At 45.9% G+C, this 18279-nt stretch overlaps 1 protein-coding gene across 2 annotated transcripts in view; it reads left to right on the top strand.

Annotated features, from left to right (window-relative positions):
• Window positions 1–18279, top strand: part of flt1 (fms related receptor tyrosine kinase 1) — a 315859-nt gene that overhangs the window by 156890 nt on the left and 140690 nt on the right. For both annotated transcript variants that reach the window (XM_072476946.1, XM_072476945.1), the window contains exon 12: window positions 4027–4135. In XM_072476946.1, coding sequence (XP_072333047.1) covers window positions 4027–4135 — 109 coding nt within the window. The remainder of the gene's footprint in view (window positions 1–4026; window positions 4136–18279) is intronic.

Here is an 18279-nt window from a genome sequence, read left to right as displayed (position 1 = left end):
ATGATCTAGACTGGGACTTCAGTATAATACTGAGGGAATGCTGTGCTGTTACAGGTTCTATCTTTTAGATGAGACTTTAAACTATAAAGCCCCATCTTCCTTTTTGGCTGGACATTAAAAATCCTGTGGAAGAAGAGAAGGGGAGTGCTGATAAAAAGGACATGCTGTTGAAGATTTTTGTCTTGCACTCATCAGGACAGATGCAAGCATTTTATTACAGACCTTAATGTGCTCAAACCCATGCATTACATACGAGCACCAGGTGAAGCCAGTAATTTCAAGCTGCAACAATGCAGGGTCAGGGTGCAGCCATAAATCAAAAAAAACTTTCTGCCTGCCACACAAATGAGTAATGTGGTAAATGAATTTCAGCATTGGTACAATTCCTGTACATACACTGTGCATCCCAATGACTGGCAGATAGGACCAAACAACACATCCCTTCACCTGTTCACAATAGGCATGACTGTACTCAACCAACCCATATGTCTAACGTTAAACGTGATTATGTGATTGGGCAACATTTGTTGAACAATTCTGACTGTGCCAAGAGTTATACCAACAACCAATTTAAGATTATCAGCGGGGCTTGTAACGTAGCTCACATACGCTTGCGCTGGAAGCTAAATTTATTGTTAAACAAGGACCTGTCCTCTGCAGGCAAAAGGAATATATCCAGACATTGCACCTCTTTTGAATGAACAAATACAATGGGAGCAAGAGCTCTCTGGTGCATTCATCATGACATCATCTCAACCAATCGGAGCTGTCTTGCCAACCAACCATTCAGCACATCTTGTCTCATGCAGGATAAATTGTTGTTGCCTTTGAAATTTGGCATTCTTGCATTTGCGCTGATAGAACATAGAACATAGAAAATACCGCACAGAACAGGCCCTTTGGCCCACGATGTTGTGCCGAACCTTTGTCCTAGATTAATCATAGATTATCATTGAATTTACAGTGCAGAAGGAGGCCATTCAGCCCTTTGAGTCTGCACCGGCTCTTGGAAAGAGCACCCTACCCAAACTCAACACCTCCACCCAACACCAAGGGCAATTTGGACATTAAGGGCAATTTATCATTGGCCAATTCACCTAACCCGCACATCTTTGGACTGTGGGAGGAAACCGGAGCACCCGGAGGAAACCCACGCAGACACGGGGAGGACGTGCAGACTCCGCACAGACAATGACCCAAGCCGGAATCGAACCTGGGACCATGGAGCTGTGAAGCAATTGTGCTATCCACAATGCTACCGTGCTGCCCTTAAGAACAAATAAATCTACACTATATCATTTTACCGTAATCCATGTACCTATCCAATAGCTGTTTGAAGGTCCCTAATGTTTCCGACTCAACTACTTCCACAGGCAGTGCATTCCATGCCCCCACTACTCTCTGGGTAAAGAACCTACCTCTGATATCCCTCCTATATCTTCCACCTTTCACCTTAAATTTATGTCCCCTTGTAATGGTGTGTTCCACCCAGGGAAAAAGTCTCTGACTGTCTACTCTATCTATTCCCCTGATCATCTTATAAACCTCTATCAAGTCGCCCCTCATCCTTCTCCGCTCTAATGAGAAAAGGCCTAGCACCTATGTGTGCAAAACAAAAAGCTTCAATAGCATGTCTCTTTTTTCCAGCAATACTCATGGTCTGTATATTAAAAACTCCACTGATGTTAAATGCGAGGGTATCCCATAACCCAGAAGGGTAACTTGGAATAGCATTTCTTAGTAGTGTATATTTTCAATTTGGTATAATGTGAGAAAATATATGCAAACCAGGGAGGAACTGTCCAGTTATTTTGTGATCAACTAATAAAGAATATTTATGAATTTGAAATATAAGGACTATAATGCACTGCAACAGTACACTTAACTACACTGATGGATGTACACACAAAGTATTACATGAAATTACCCCATTGTTCCCAACTACCTACGTGTCCTGCACTGAGACTCCCTTATTCCCAAACAACATCCAATATTATATAACTCTGAGCAAAATCCAGCAGACAATTACCAAGCACAGGTTATTTTTCCACATGTGGGAAAACCGTCTTCAGCTTCAGCGAAGGTGTAATCTTCTTTGTTTGAGTTTTGGATTTTAACTGGCTGCCCTTTTAGCAATAACTTGTTTTCAGGGGTGACTCTTTTCTGCAGCTGGATGGTAGCTGCCTGTCATGTGTCCCTTTCTCTAGTTATTGTGCTATGGATATACCATTCTTTGCTTTTGACGTTACCCATCCTGTGGACCCAGCTTTTACCACATAAGTGCCAATTCCCTTATCTCTCCACTCTGAAGTCACCTCTTCTACACCTCATTGTTCTCCCCAAGTCCCAAAGGTAAACACTTGCTTTCCTCACTGGTACTCCAATTTGCATATCAAAACACCCCTTCAGACAGCTACCCTTCTTAATTCCCCTTTTAAAAAATTTATTTTATCTCAATTTCATTTTTTAACCTTAATTTCCCCCAATTCTGAATATGTATTACTAAGCAACTAAGAGAAGGGAAGTTTTTCCAATGTCCTGATTAACACTTACCCGTCAACCAACAACTAAAGCAGATAATCTGGTTAATTATCTCAAAGCTGTTTCTGGAATCTTGCTCTACACAAATTGGCTGGCCATATTACAGCAGTGATACTCTCCAAAAGTACTTATAAGGCTTTGAAGTGCTTTGGAATCATCCTGAGATTATTCTTCGCATGGACAACAAAATCGAATGATGCCCAGTTTTGAGTTCTATTGTACACCACGGCTAAACTAATCAAAAATATAATATAAATAGGGGCTGGTTTAGCACACTGGGCTAAATAGCTGGCTTTTGAAGCAGACCAAGGCAGGCCAGCAGCACGGTTCAATTCACGTACCAGCCTCCCCGAACAGGCGCCGGAATGTGGCGACTAGGGGCTTTTCACAGTAATTTCATTTGAAGCCTACTTGTGACAATAAGCAATTTTCATTTTGTTTAATTTTCAATACTTGATGCAAAAAAAAAGAATTCAAATGTACCATTGCTGATTTTGAAAGGTAGTGTGGGGGAGGGGTGGGGGTGGTGAAACAACGAAATATTTATTTGATTCAAGCTAAAAATTCAGACTATAATTACTCTTTATTCTGCTACAGGTACAGTACTTCAAATCCTGCAACCCATATAGTGGCAGTGTCTGAAAACTGGACATTATTTCCCAACACTCGGAGTGCCTTAGTAAACCTTGACCCTCCCCCACCCAGAGAGGAGATATCATATTATGTCCCCTATTCACTGAATTAAGAGGTTCTATTTTTTTCCCCCAAAAACCAGCAAGTTCCAAAATTTGGCATGGATTCGGTCTAAAGGTTGCCGCATTTGAGGCACCCTCCATGTTTCTGGAAGGTTTCTTTTTAGTAAATTGCTTAGTTAGATTGTGCTTTTATGCTGCACATTTACAGTGACAATACGTTGCTGTGCAACCGTAGAGGTGCATCAAACATGACTTCAGAGGATAGCGGTGTGAGTCCCTTTGAATGAGGCAACCCTACATCATTTGTCTTTCAAACTGCATGGAAGTACATTCTCAGAATTTTTCAAAGCTACCCAGAGTTGATATAAAGATTTAGAATGTAGACATTCCTGCCTTCTTCCATAACAGGTGTAAACAGAGCTCTCTTCTGAGGAGGAGAAGATCAATGTAAATGAAGTACTACTTGGCTGGAACTGACATTACAAAACCAGCTTCAGCTACCACTAAGTATGACCCAAACCAAATCTGCCTGCACATTCAAAGGCAGGAACAGAACAATAAAGATGTAATGGTTCCACAGGGAGAGCTTTCCTGTTATTCTACCAATATCATTGTTTTGGAATAAAACATTTTCAAAGGGTTGAAACGTAACAATTTCACAATTATGTAAGTAAAAAAGTGGGACCATTGAGTAATTGCACCTATTACACCACTACTAAATGAAACTTTCCATTTGATGGGAAGATTAATAGGATGTACATGATTGTGTTTTTCCACCTTTTTCTTTTAGACTGTTGGTGTTCTGGTGGTGGCTGAAGCTAATATTTCTGGAATTTATCACTGCTTGGCTTTAAACAAAGTAGGAAAAGATGAGAGGAATATTAACTTTTTTATTACAGGTAAGAGACTAAAACAGGAATTAAACTGCATATTTCAAAATAATGACAACTTGCATTTGTATATGGACTTCAAAGAAAAAACATCCCACTGGGGGGAGGTGAGGTGATGGGACACGGAAAACAATTTGTAATAGAAAAAGGGGATAAAACAATGGGGGCTGAGCTAAGGTGATGAGCAAAAGCTTTGACAAAAGCATAGTGTTTGGAGCACGTTTAAATGTGGAGGGAGAAGTGAAGGAATTCAGGGAAGAAAATCAAGTGTGTAAAGCCAACGCAGCTGCAAGCTCTGCTGCAAATCATGAGATATGGAGCAGGGATCAGGGGTCAGGGAGACCAAGTTCAGAAAATTAAAGGAATTGGAACAGCTATAAAATTGAAGAGGTTGCTCAGGGGTCCTTGGCGGATTTGGAAAAAAAAAGATTTATGAGTTTGGGGACAGAGAGCCATTGTACTTCGCTCTTAATGGGCAAGTAGGTTTGTATATAGTTGAGTTGAAGTAAATTGAAGTTGAGAGAGGATGGTGGCCGGCAAGGAGAACATTGGAGAAATTGGGAATAGTTTTTTGATTTTGCTGCCTGGACGGTAACCTGATGGGTTGAATCGCCCTGTATCATCCCCATCAACTTCCCTTCCATTGAAATTACTGATTCATTGCACATTCCATAAAGGGCAGGGTGTAATTTCCAAGATCTGGTAGGAAAGTTGCTAAACCCGAATTCTAAAAAAAGAATCAGGCATCTATGATTGTTAAAATGGTAGTTTTCTTTGTTAAATTATATATCTGCAGTACAATGTCTAGCTGGAGGTTGAATTGGAATTCAAAAGTTATTAATTTAAAATTGAGTTGCTTCCTCTGTGTAATCAAGTAATTCAGAGACTCAAAAGTATCAATCCTTTAATGTGTGGTAGGCAGTGCTTTTCTACTCAGGCATCGATGGCGTGATTTGGTTAAACAAAGTCCTGCAGCAAAACTTAATAATTTGGATCTAAATCTGATAACTCCTCAGTTACTTTCTTCTCTTTATTTGCTTTCCCTTTTCCAGTTAATTCCCTCCTTGTGTATTATTCTCATTTATCAGGATACCTGGATAGTTCTAGTCTCTTTTTCTGTCATCACTGCTTCTTGATCAACTGCCCAGGAGGCAAGTTGGAGTGATATCGGAAGGGACTCCACCCTTTCAGTTTTCCTTTCCTCTCATGACTGACCTAGTCAGGACTTGAAACTGTTCCAATAGGAAGCATAAGTGCAAATGTCAATTGAGAGTACAAGCTCAACATTGCTAGATCCAGTGCTGCAGCTACCAGGAATCTCCTCTTTCTGAAACAACAAAGAAAAGTGTTGTCCTCTATACAGGACAGGCATTAAAATGGAGAACTTGGTCCGTTCGCTTTGTCTACTTAAAATAGGGATAGGATTTTCCTTCTAGGAGTGGGAAATGAACATCAGGATTATTTCTGGGTCCTCGTCCTACTCTCCCCAAGGAAAGCAATTATAGCCCCTGATTTTCACAGAGACAGACTGATAATTGGCTAGATTGTATTTTGGGCAGCCAATTAGCAACAGCCGGGGAGAGCCAAAGACACAACTGAAAGGGAGCAGGCCTGATTTAAACAGACCATGGCAGCAATTCTATGGCTGTCATTTCATTGCATTACCTGCTGATGGAAAGATGTCTCAGGAGAGACAGAGGTCCGGAATCTAAGGCAAGACAGTTTTGTGAATGCAAGACTGAGAGATCTCGAAACAGGAGAAAATCACTCTCCCAAAGCAAGCAGTCCTGGATGTAGGCCACTGATACTGTGAGTAGAAAGAGTGTGACATGCACAGAAGTAACATTCGTGCCACCCAAGTATCAGGCAATGATAATCTCTAACAAAGGAGAATTTAATTATCGTCCCTTGACATGCAATAGCAATACCATTGCTGAATCCTCCACCTAAACATCCTGGGGGTTACGATTGACCATAAACTAAACTGAACCAGCCATATAAATGCTGTGGCTACAAGAGCAGTTGTTAGGAATTCTGCAGGTGTTTGGAATTCTGCATTGAGTAACACATCTCCTGACTTCCCAAATCTGTCCACCATCTACAAGGCATAATTCAGGGGTATGATGAAATGCCCTACAGTTGCCTGGGCAAGCGCTGCTCCAACAATACTCAGGCAGCTCAATGCAATCCATCATTTGATTGCCACCCCATCTATTCCCTGAAACATTCATTCCGTCCATCACTGATGCATGGTGGCAGCAGTTGTATCATCTACAAGATGCACTCACCAAGGCTCCTTCATTAGCACCTTCAAAACCCACAACCCCAAAGGACAGGGGCAGCAGATGGGAACAAGTTTCCCTCCAAGCCACATACCATCCTGACTTGGAACTCTATTGCCAGTCCTTCATTGATGCTGAGTCACGGAGGTGGATTGGCCATGTCAAATTGCTCCTTAATTGGAAAAAATGAATTGGGCACTAAATTTATATTAAAAAAGTGAATGCCGGCAGCCGCAACATGTTGCCTTGCTCCATCTGATTGGCACCCAGATGATCCAATGGGTGATTAGCTTTCCTCATGTCACATCTGGAGCCCCATTGTTCCACTGACCAATAGGAGGTGGCGGGGGCGGTACTTCCGGCACTGGGACTGTTGGAGCTCGGGGCTGAGTGAAGTTAGTGTGAGGCGGGTCTCGATGCTGGCAGTCAGCACCAGTTCAATGGCTTCCACAAGTATTTCAATGCCTACACCATCACAAGGAAGAGGAATTATGCGATAGCTACATAAACAGGGATTGCAGCAGTTTGTTTATTCTTCAAACCAAGATCCAAAAAGAAGGCATCAGCAGCAAGGACAGAAAATAAATGACATGTGGTTGACTCTGGGGAAGGGCATGTGGAAATTTAAAGACCAGCATGTGAAATCTGTGTGAATGTTTGAAACCTCTGCAGTCGTGTCACTATAATGGTGTATTTTAAGTTATCAGTCTACACAAATAAAACACATGGGACGCCTTGTGCTGTTTGAAAAAAGAGAATGCATCCGCAGGCATGCCCCCTCAGGCGGATCCACCAGTGCACAGGCCCAGTGCCCAGTGAGACAGACTGCCTCCTCCTGAAATCAGCGTGCTGTCGCAGGATCACATTTCTTTTTAAAAGTGGCAGAGTCTTCACACAGAAGTGGCGGCAGGGAGCAGGTCACGCGCCTGGCACGAACACTGATGTCACGCGATCCATGCTTTGGCCGCGAAATCACGGAGGCGAGATTGCTCCATTTTGTAGCTAACAGCAAGCAAGCAACAGGCGTGTGTGAAGAACTAAAGATGGATCAGTTTGTAAGAAGGAAGAGAGGGTCAACGACACAAACAGGCCCGGATCTCCTAACTAAATCTGCTGGAGAGAGCTTCTCAGGAGAGTCCATGGCAGGACAAAGCAGTGTTGATGTGAGCTTCAGGGCCTCTAATGAGCAACCCATTAAGAAGAAACCGTGAACAAAGCAGTGTAAAAATGATTTCTTGAGCTATAGCTTTATTAATTGTGCCAATGCAAATCAGGATGCTAAGCCCATCTGTGTTATATGCAGGGAAGTACTCAAAAATGAAAGATTAAATGCTCAGAACTTCAGTGGATTTGAAGACTAATCATGGAACGATATCGGATTGGGCAGGTTCTGCTCCTGCCCCAGTACTGGCGCTGGAAAATGGGTACACCGACCAACACCAGTATTTTCATCTGCCCACTTCTGTTCCTTCCCCAATTGAACTACGAAGTTAGCCATAGGTGTCAACCAACAGTAGCTCAGATTGAAAGGAAAGAGAACAATTGCGAGAAATCTGCTGACCAACAGATTCCAGATAAAGAGCCACACATTAACATTTTGATGTCTTAAAAAAGCACTATCCAACACTAACTGTACCAACAGTATTTCTTGATTTATCACATCTGTTTGAGAGTCCAAATGATCTGCAAATTCACCTCAACTATGTCTAATGGTACTTAAGATAGCGGGAAGGAAGGAGGTTAAAATCTGCCAGTTTCCTTAAAGGCCACAATGAATAGGAGGAAAGGTGTGCTTTAAATTCAAGGACAAATCACAGAAAGCAACTGGTTGAAATGGAGTGATTAACAACCAGCTTTGTTTGCCTAGATATCAGCAATAAATGACTGATTGATGTCTGAAAGAAATATATGTGTTTGTACAGCATTTTATCACATCTCCCGGGAAGTTTTATAAGCACTTAACATATATTGAAGTAGTTTGACTCTGAGGTCAGGCATTTTGTGTACAGCAACATTCCATAGACAATGATGAAATGAATGGTGAATTATGATTTTTGATGGTTGAGACAGGAACATTGGGGGAACTCACTGTTCTTTGATGTTAATCTGACATGCTATGACAGGGAAATGGGACTTTGGTTTAATCGCCTCATGTGGCATCCCATAGTGTCATCAGAATGCCCCCTTCAAGTCACTGTTTTAATATTTTATCTGAAGGACAGCATCCCAAATACTCTTTTTGTATTCTTTTATGGAATGTGAGCATTGTTGGCAAGGCTGGCATTTGTTGCCCCATCCCTACTTGCCCTTCAGAAGGTGGTGGTGAGCTGCCTTCTTCAACTGCTGGTGTAGGCACACCCACAGTTCGCTTAGGAAAAGAGTTCCATGTTTTTCCGACATGAAGGACGGCGTTATATTTCCAAATCAGGGTTGTGCGCCTTGGAGAGGAACTTGTGGGTGGTAATTTTCCAATGTATCTGGTGCCCTTGCCCTTCTAGGCGGTAGAGGTCATGGGTTTGGAAAGTGCTGTTTAAGGAGGAGTGACAAGCACAAGGGTGTCCTCGGGCTGGAATGGACAAGGTGGGTTGAATGGCCTCCTTCTGTGCTGTATCTTTTCTATGATTCTATCAGTGGGTTCTGTATACACTGCTGCCAGAGTATGTTGGTGGTGGAGCGAGTAGATGCTTAAGGTGGCGAAAAAGGAATGGCAAGGTGGCTGCTTTCTCCTGGATGGTGAAGGGTTTCTTGTGTGCTGTTGATCCTGCACACATCCAAACAAATGGAGAATATTCCATCACATTCCTGACCTGTGCTTTCTCGATGGTGGACAGACTTTGGGGTTTCAGGAGGTGAGTTACTCGCTGCAGATTTCCAGCTTCTGACCCATCTTTTAGCCACAATGTTTATGTTTTTGATTTCCGGTCAATGTTAGCCCCCAGGGATATTAATAGTTGGTAATGCCACTTAATATCAAGAGCAGATGGTTAAATTCTCTTTTGGTGGATTTGATGATCACCTAGTATCTGTACGGTATGAATGTTACTTGCTGCTAATCAACCCAAGTCTAAATCTTGTCCAGATGTTGCTGCATATGAACACAGGCTCCATCAATATCTGAGCAGCCATGAATTATAGTGAATTCCCCACGCCTCAGCCTATGATGAATGCAAGGCCATTGATGAAACAGTTGAAGATCATTGGGCCTCGGACATAGAATCATAGAATTTACAGTGCAGAAGGAGACCATTCAGTCCATCGAGCCTGCACCAGCCCTTGGAAAGAGCGCCCTAATTAAGCCCATGACTCCACCCTATCCCCGTGAACCCAGTAACCCGAACTAACCTTTTGGACACTAAGGGGCAATTTAGCATGGCTAATCCACCTAACCTGCCGAACACTACCATGCAATGATGTCCTTGGGCTGAGATGTTGACCTTCAACAACCACAGTCATTTTGTGTTAGAAATGGGGCATGATCCTCCCAAACTTCGACTATGGCACTTGGAAAATCTTTTTGCAGAATCGACTTTTCTGTGCCATTCCAGAATGGCACACCGGGGTCCATGCTGCAACTGAGTGGGATGGGTCCTAATCTCTCTAACAGATCCCACTCCGCTGAGATCAGAGCGCTATTTTTAAAAGGCTCTCTGATCACAAATGGCTGCTGCAGCCCCCACTCCCACCCCCAATAGATTGCTGGAAAGGCACCCACAATCGCTGTCAAGAGCGCCCCCACCCTGAACCCCCCTTCAGCCACCCAGGCTCTCATTCAGCACCCCCTTCAATTCCCCCTTTACCCCCCCCCCCATCTACCCCTTCAGTTCCTCCCTCAGTAGCCCCTTCACCCCCCTCAGTATTCTCTCATTTCCCCACTTCCCCCTCAGTCCCCCAGTGCCCTCAATCCTGCCTTCAGGCCACACCCCTTGGCAGTGCAAACCTGGTACCTTGCAGTCCAAGGGGTGGTAAGGTGGTAAGTACTCTCCCAACACTTGCCCCCAGGATGCCAAGCAGTCTGTTTCATGGGAGATGAGGGTCAAGGGGGCTTGTGGTGGGCTATAGGGGCTTGGATAGGGGGTCTTCCCTGGGATGGGGCCCATTTGGCTGCTCTCCCCATATGCAGCCTTTAAACCCCTTAAACAATCAGTGCACACTCAGCCAAATGCTGCCTTGATGTCAAAGGGCAGTCACTCTCACATGCTCACATCCATTTTTAAAAATTGAAAAGGGCACCTTATCTCTCTCAAAGGCAGATTACCTCCCCAAAGGACACCTAACTTCCCTCAAAGGTATCCCAAGACCATACACAAAAGGGTACCACCCAACCGCTCCAAGGACTCTGTAATGTTTAGACTTGCTCCTACCTGGTCTAATCTGCACATGTTGTGTTTTCCACTCCTGGCTATTGAAAATCAGACATGACTGAAGGCAGATACTGTCTTACAAGATCACCTGCCTCCGCGGAACATGCATAAATCCCCAACCGGCCCCATTCCCACCACCGCATCGTACATTCGAGATGGGAGGGAGGAGACATCCAGATTTTGGCCTCTTGCATATTGGAGGGGTTCTCCTTGGTTGCGATATTCCAGGTCAATGTTTCTGGTTGAGTTGACCTTTCATCAGAACTGGTTCACCCATTCATCTGTTCTGATGAAAGGTCATCTTAGACTGAAACACTGGGTGGGATTTGTTCTTGTCGCTGCAGGGACTGAAAACCAACTGGCTAATCTGATTGACCAACAGCTCTGTAAAATGGGACTTCCTCCCGAGGGAGGGGCAGAAGTCCTGCGTGCAGCCAATTGATGCTCATTCGAGCATGAAGGGGCTGTGTGGCACCTGGAGTCGACAGGGTTAGTGTTAGGAAGGGAAACCCAACCATCCAAAACATTCAGGCCTCCATTTTTCCTTCGTCTGAGCAGATCCTGTGTATACGGAGGGCTTGTCCATAGGGGGTGGCTTCTTTAATGTGTTTATGGTGGAAACTGGAGAAGTGGAGCATCGTGAGGTTGTCCGTGGGCTTGCAGTAAAGCAAAGTGCTGAGGTGACCTTCCTTGATGGAGATGCGTATGTCCAAGAATGTAACCAATTCTGGAGAGTCGTCCATGGTGAATCTGATGGTGGCATTGGTGAGACCACATCTGGAGTACTGTGTACAGTATTGGTTCCATTATTTAAGGAAGGATGTAAATGCATTGGAAGAGTTCAGAAAAGGTTTACTAGATTAATACCTGGTTGTCTTATGAGGAAAGGCTGGACATGCAGAGCGTGTATCCTCTGGAGATTAGAAGAGCAAGGGACAATTGATTCGCATGTATAAGATCCTGAGGACTCTTGATAGGGTGGATGTGAGGAGGTTATTTCCTATTGTGGGAACATTTACAACTAGCTGGCATTGTTTAAAAATAAGGGGCCTCCCATTTAAGACAGAGATGAGGAAAAGCTTTTTCTCTTATAGGGTTCTGAGTCTTTGGGACTCTCTTTCTCAAAAGGCAGTGGAGGCAGAGTCTATGAATATTTTTAAGGCGAAGCTAGATGAGCAAGGAGGTGAAATGTTATCTAGGATAGGCACGAATGCGGAGTCGAGATTAAAATCAGATCACCCATGATCTTATTGAACGGCGGAACAGGCTCGAGGTGCCCAGTGGCCTCCTGCTGCTCCTAATTCATATGTTTGTAGGTTCAAATGATCACAACTTGATCCACAATGTTTGAATACCCATGTATGAAAAAGCCAACCTACCTCGTCCAGCATATTTTGTACAGTGATGTTCCTAACTGTGCATGGAATAAAAACACCTCAAACTGGAGCTACTCCTTAAAGGAACCTGACAAAATAAAATTATTTAATTACTATTAGGTTCAGCATTTTAGTCCAAACCCAATTTTGAACAACTTAGAAACTTTGTACTTAATCACTGTCATTTGTGCTAACCTTATACAAAATGGCAGTCTGACAGTTGCCTTATTTAATGGCTCCGTGTGCTCTCTTGTGTGTCCTTCAGATTTCTGAATTGCCACGACTAATTTTCATTTCCACATCTTCTGGTGTGACTTCCAGTAACTGATGGCAATTGCCTCCATATTCATCTCACAAAGTTTGATATTGGGCAGGTTTCTCCGTTTTGGAGACTATACTCATCAGAAGTTCCCTTCAACTTTGAATGCATGTCAAGTACCCTGCTTTGAATCAAGCCATAATGTTCATAAACATCCAGCTATGGTTAACAGCTCCTGACCAGATCAAAAGCAGTGAAGTGCATTCTGTGGAGAAAAAGAGAAAGTGAGAGCACCTAACTCCTAGATGGCATTGCCCTGTGGCTGCATCAGCAAATGGATACCACTTACTTTGTTCAGCTGAAACAGGGACAGTGTTCGTTCGTCTGCATGGGATGACTGGAATTAACTGAGGTAATGTTTTTATTTCCTTCCCTGTTGGGAAGCTTGTAGATCCACTTGTCTTATCAAGTTGTAATTAAACAACAAAGCATAATACTACTGGCTTGCCTCAGACTATTACTCTTTCAAAAAAGGTTTTCATTCAACATAAATTATACAAATATGTATTAAATGCTTGTTATAGATGGCGCGATTCTCCAAAAGGGAACAAAGTCCCATAGCGAGCGCATTTAGCCGTGTGTTTCCCGGCGTTGCAGGGCCGAGAAACTCATGGCTATTCAATGTGACTTTGTTGTATAAGGGGTCTGAACGGGGAAAACGCATCCGAGACCAAACATCGCCCCGGTTTCTACAGTGGGGAGCTCCACTTGCCGGAACTCTCCGGTGTAGCGAGAGATCAGGAGGCCATTTTAAAATAGTGTCACGATTACTGAGGTGCCCAAAGCGACCCCCGATCTCCCGGAGCCTGAACACACTATGGGAGGGTCTCCGCCCCCCAATACCCACACAGGATCCCCCCCCCCGCCCGGCCCGGCCCGATTAGATGCATGCAAAAAATGCCAGTTTGGCACCACCAACCTGGCAGTGCCCATGGCAGTTGGCAGTGCCACCTGGCAGTACCAGGAAGCCCAGGTGGCATCAACAGTGGCAGGGCATGCAGCTGGAGGCCTCTGAACACCTGGGAGACCCTCACAAGTGCCATTCCGTCTGGTCCCTGTTTGTGGACACCCCTGCTGAAGATCTTTGAGGCAAAGGGGATTAACCCCAAAACTTTAGGTACCTCGGGAATCTGCCCATTACAGTGAGACTAGCTCTCTTGCTCTAATATGCAGATTTGCCAAAAAGTGCTCCCACTCACATTGGGTGGGATTTACATCGCAACGCCTTACAAGATCGCGATGGATCTCGCGAGGCATTGCAAGCCGGGTAGATCATGGGAGCGAGGTCTCCCGGCTTTTATTGGCCATGCTGCACTGTGATGAGCTGCTTTTCTGGTGCAGCGTGACTGTTGGACCGCACCAATAATGTCAAGAAGTATTTTTACTACAACCCAAAAAGCACAAAAGAAGAATCATTAGAGTGGCACTGCCTAGCCTATCAGTCAGAAAAATGTTGGTATTTAATTATTATCTGTATCACATTTAAATACAAAAATGGTCAATCAAATAATTTAATCGGCTGTTGAACACAAGAACCTATTTCAACCATACAAATGTTTGCAATAGTAACAGAATATGAGGCACCCCTTCTGAGGCACCTCTACTCGGTAGCTGACAAGTGTTTTATATTACTGGTATTCCATTTCCTGCAACATTGTCAAGCTTGTATCAAAAAATATAGAAATGTTTGGGAGCTCTTAACTCACTCCATTCACCCCAGGTGAAAATGATGTTAAAATTTTACTCCTGAGCAAATTTTAGTTGCTGTTTTCTTGGAGACTAGAGTGTCATAAAAATGTAAATTAGACTCTTGTGATATTATTCGGATGGTCAGGCTCTTGAACGGCCTACTTACTGAGTGAAATGTTTGAGGAGCAGGAGTGCTCCTTTGGACCTTACAAAGAATGATTGAGCCACTAATGCCCCACAATTCCCCTTCTGCTCCACACAACACTCTCAAACTATCACCAACCAAACTTAGCTGAGTGTCAGCTGGGCAGCCACTGTAAAATCTGCACAGCCTCAAGTTTAAAAAAATATATTTTAATTCAAGTTTTTCAATTTTATACGTAACAGAAACAATAACAAGTAATAGCAAGCTCCCCCCCCAAAAGCCAAACGGAACCCCCTCCCTCCTCCTGACCACCCCCTCCCCCCCCTAACAACCGACGGTGACCAGCTCTTTAAAGCACAAAATAAACAGCTGCCATCTTCGGTAGAACCCTTCAATTGCGCCCCTCACAGTGAACTTAACATTCTCGAGATACAAGAATTCCATTAGACCCCCCAGCAATACTGAGGCACTGGGTGGAGAAGATGACCTTCAACCCATCAGCACCCACCTTTGAGCAATCAACGAGGCAAAGGCCAGAATATCATCTCCCGGCCCAATCTGCAGCTCCGGCAGGTCTGGTACCCCGAATATGCCCCTGAGGGGACAAGGCTTCAGTTAAATTTGTAGGATCGTGGGCATGGTGCTAAAGAAGGAGACCTGGAACCCCACAGGCTTAGAACATGACCAGAACATGTGTACATGGTTAGCAAGGCCCTTCCCACAATGCTCACACACATCCTCCACCCTCACAAATAGCCTGCTCACCCTGAATTTGGTTAAATGGGCCCAAAGCACTACCTTTCACAGCCTCAAGTCAGTGAGACAACACTGGAACCCATTTTATACGGGCAGCTAAGCAGTGAAATTCAAATGTTATAAAGGATTGTTGATTCTGCCTAGGAATGAATATTTCCTGTATTATGTGGGGGGTTTCCTATCGCTAAGCGGGGAAATACAAACAGCTCCTTTATATGGGTGCTGCAAGTGGTCTAAGCATGTTTGGGATAGTGCAGAAGGAACTCAGCAAAAGCTTGTTCCTGCTCCTAACCCATACCTGTAGACCCCTTCTGAAAGGGCGTTGCGGACTTTTAAAATTAATTAACAGGATGTTGATTTCCTTTGCAAGGCCAGCATTTGTTTCTCATCCCCAATTTCCCTTGGTCTGGTGGCAGTGGTCAATCTCTGTAATGAGGGTTCTCCCTGTTGCTAACCTTTGGTTGGTTCAATTGGCTCTGTTTTATAACCTTTGCTCTAGAGTCGCCAGGTATCTTTATGATACCGCCACGAGGTTCAAGTTCAAGTAATGATCAATAACTCAATACACCAATTAGTAAGATTCAAATCGAAGCACATTTATTTACACACAGTCAAATCTACTCATGCATAAACTCTACTTTCTAAGCTATTTCTATCACTAAAAGGCCAATACGTAGCTTCGGACTGGCCCACCAGGTCAGGGGAACAAATGGCCTTTCGTTCGGGTTCTGAGTCTGCAGGATTCAAAAGCTGCTATGGACTGGTAGCTAGGAGCGCCTATCTCGTAGCGAGCGTTGACTTGAGACTTACGTTCTTGGGCGGCAGCTGGACAGGTCACTGTCAAGGGTTGGTTCACGTTGCTGAGTGACCCTGTCAAGAAGGACGATTTGAACTTGGGGGCTTTATTTTATAGTCCCCAGGGGCTTCCTGCCTTTCAGGGCAGACCCCGTACCTGGTTTCAAGTGATTGGACTTCGTTCCAATCGCTTGGTTCTATTTGTCCAATACTGGAGCGGTTCCCTGATCGATGGGCGGTCTTTAGGTGTCCATTAACCTCTTTTATGTTGGCTCCTGCTGACGCTGAGGAGTCTGGCTTGGCTTTGTTTACCTTAAATGTTTTGATTGTTCCCGGGGATCGTTCATTAGTATGTAGATGGCCGCTACATTATTGTGCAGATGGTTGCTGGTATCGATGCTGTCTGGGCTTTTGCAGAGTCTAATACACAGTAAACTTGCACCTGCTAGTTTTTGCCTGTGTTGGCTGAATTTCCCTTCAGCCTTTGCTGTTCTCCATTTTATGTCGGGAATTGGCCAACCCAGGTGGCTACATCCCACAGGGCTGTTGGAGGGGGAATTCATTGATTCTAATGCAGCGCCAATGAATAAACAATGATATATTTCCAAGTCAGCATGGTGTGTGACTTCATTGGAGAGGAATCTGCAGGTGGTGGTGTTCCCATGCACTTGCTGCCCTTGTCCACATGAGTGGTAGAAGTTATGGATTTGACATGTTCTGTCAAATATTCTTTCAGAACATCTTGTGGTTGGTACAGAATGCAGCCATCGTGCATCAGCGGTGGAGGGGGCGAATGTTTAAGGTGGTGGATGGGGTGCTGAACATGAAGGCTGCTTTTTCTGAAGTTGCAAACTTCTTGAGTGTTGTTCGAGATGTACTCATCCAGGAAAGTGGCGATTACTCCATCTTGCTCCTAACCTTTGCATTAAGATGGTGGGCAGGATTTGGGAATTAGGAGATGAATTATTCACTGCAGAATTCCCAATCTCTGACCTGCTCTTATAACCGCACTATTTATGTGGTAGGTCCAGTTAAGTTTCTGGCCGGGATTCTCCCCTACCCGGCGGGTCGGGGGGTCCCAGCGGTGTGAGTGGCGTGAACCACTCCGGCGTCGTGACGCCCCAAAGGTGCGGATTTCTCTGCATCTTTAGGGGCCAAGCCCTCACCGTGAGGGGCTAAGCTTGGACCGGGGTGGTTGGCGGCCGCCGACCGGCGGGAAGGGCCTTTGGCGCCACGCCAGCCGGGGCCGAAAGGATTTCGTCGGGCGGCGGACGTCCGCGCTTGCGCGACAGCGACAGCGGCTGCTGATGTCATCCCCGCGCATGCGCAGGGGGGGTCACTTCCGCGTCGGCCATGGTGAAGACTGTGACCGAGGTGGCGGGAAAAGAGTGCTCTCCACGGCACAGGCCCGCCCGTGGGCCCCGATCAGTGGGCCCCGATCGTGGGCCAGGCCACTGTGGTGGCACCCCCCAGGGCCAGATCGTCCCGCCACCACCCCCCCACCCCCCACGACCCAGGAGCCCGCTCGCGCCGCCTAGTCCTGCCGGAAAGAGAGGTGGTTTGATTCTCGCCAGCGGGACAGGCATTCCAACAGCGGGACTTCGGCCCATCACGGGCCGGAGAATCGCTGGGGGGTGCTCGACGACCGGCGCAGCTCAATTCCCGCCCCTGCTGAATATCCGGTGCTAGAGAATTTGGCAACAGGTGGGGGCGGGATTCCCACCAGCCCCCGGCGATTCTCCAACCCGGCGGGGGGTCGGAGAATCCCACCCTTGGACAGTGGTAATCGCCACTGGAGAATCTGGGGCGGGATTCTCCGAACCCCGCCGGATAAGAGAATCGCCGGGGGGCGGCGTGAATCCCGCTTCGATGCCAGCTGCCAAAGTCTCCGGGCGGCCGGCGGAGTCCTCGGGGGTGGGGATCCGGCCCCGGGTTGGGCCCCCACGGTGGCCTGGCCCACGATCGGGGCCCACCGATCTGCAGGCGGGCCTGTGCTGTGTAAAGCTCCGCCATGGCCCGGCATTTGTGAGGTGCACATGTTACTTGCCACTCATCAGCCTAAATTTGAGTGTAGACCAGGGGCGAAATGCTCCCGAAACGGCGCGATGTCCGCCGACTGGCGCCCAAAACGGCGCCAATCAGACGGGCATCGCGCCGCCCCAAAGGTGCGGAATGCTCCGCATCTTTGGGGGCCGAGCCCCAACATTGAGGGGCTAGGCCGGCGCCGGAGGAATTTCTGCCCCGCCAGCTGGCGGAAACGGCCTTTGTTGCCCCACCAGCTGGCGCGGAAATGACATGTTGGGGCGGCGCATGCGCGGGAGCGTCGGCGGCCGCTGACAATTTCCCATGCATGCGCAGTTGAGGGAGTCTCTTCCACCTCCACCGTGGTGGAGACCGTGGCGGAGGTGGAAGGGAAAGAGTGCCCCCACG

This window comes from Scyliorhinus torazame, chromosome 15, assembly GCF_047496885.1.
Source record: "Scyliorhinus torazame isolate Kashiwa2021f chromosome 15, sScyTor2.1, whole genome shotgun sequence".
NCBI classification, from domain to species: domain Eukaryota; kingdom Metazoa; phylum Chordata; class Chondrichthyes; order Carcharhiniformes; family Scyliorhinidae; genus Scyliorhinus; species Scyliorhinus torazame.
The sequence above is the reverse complement of the archived record's forward strand: the minus strand, read 5'-3'. Positions and strand labels throughout refer to the sequence as shown.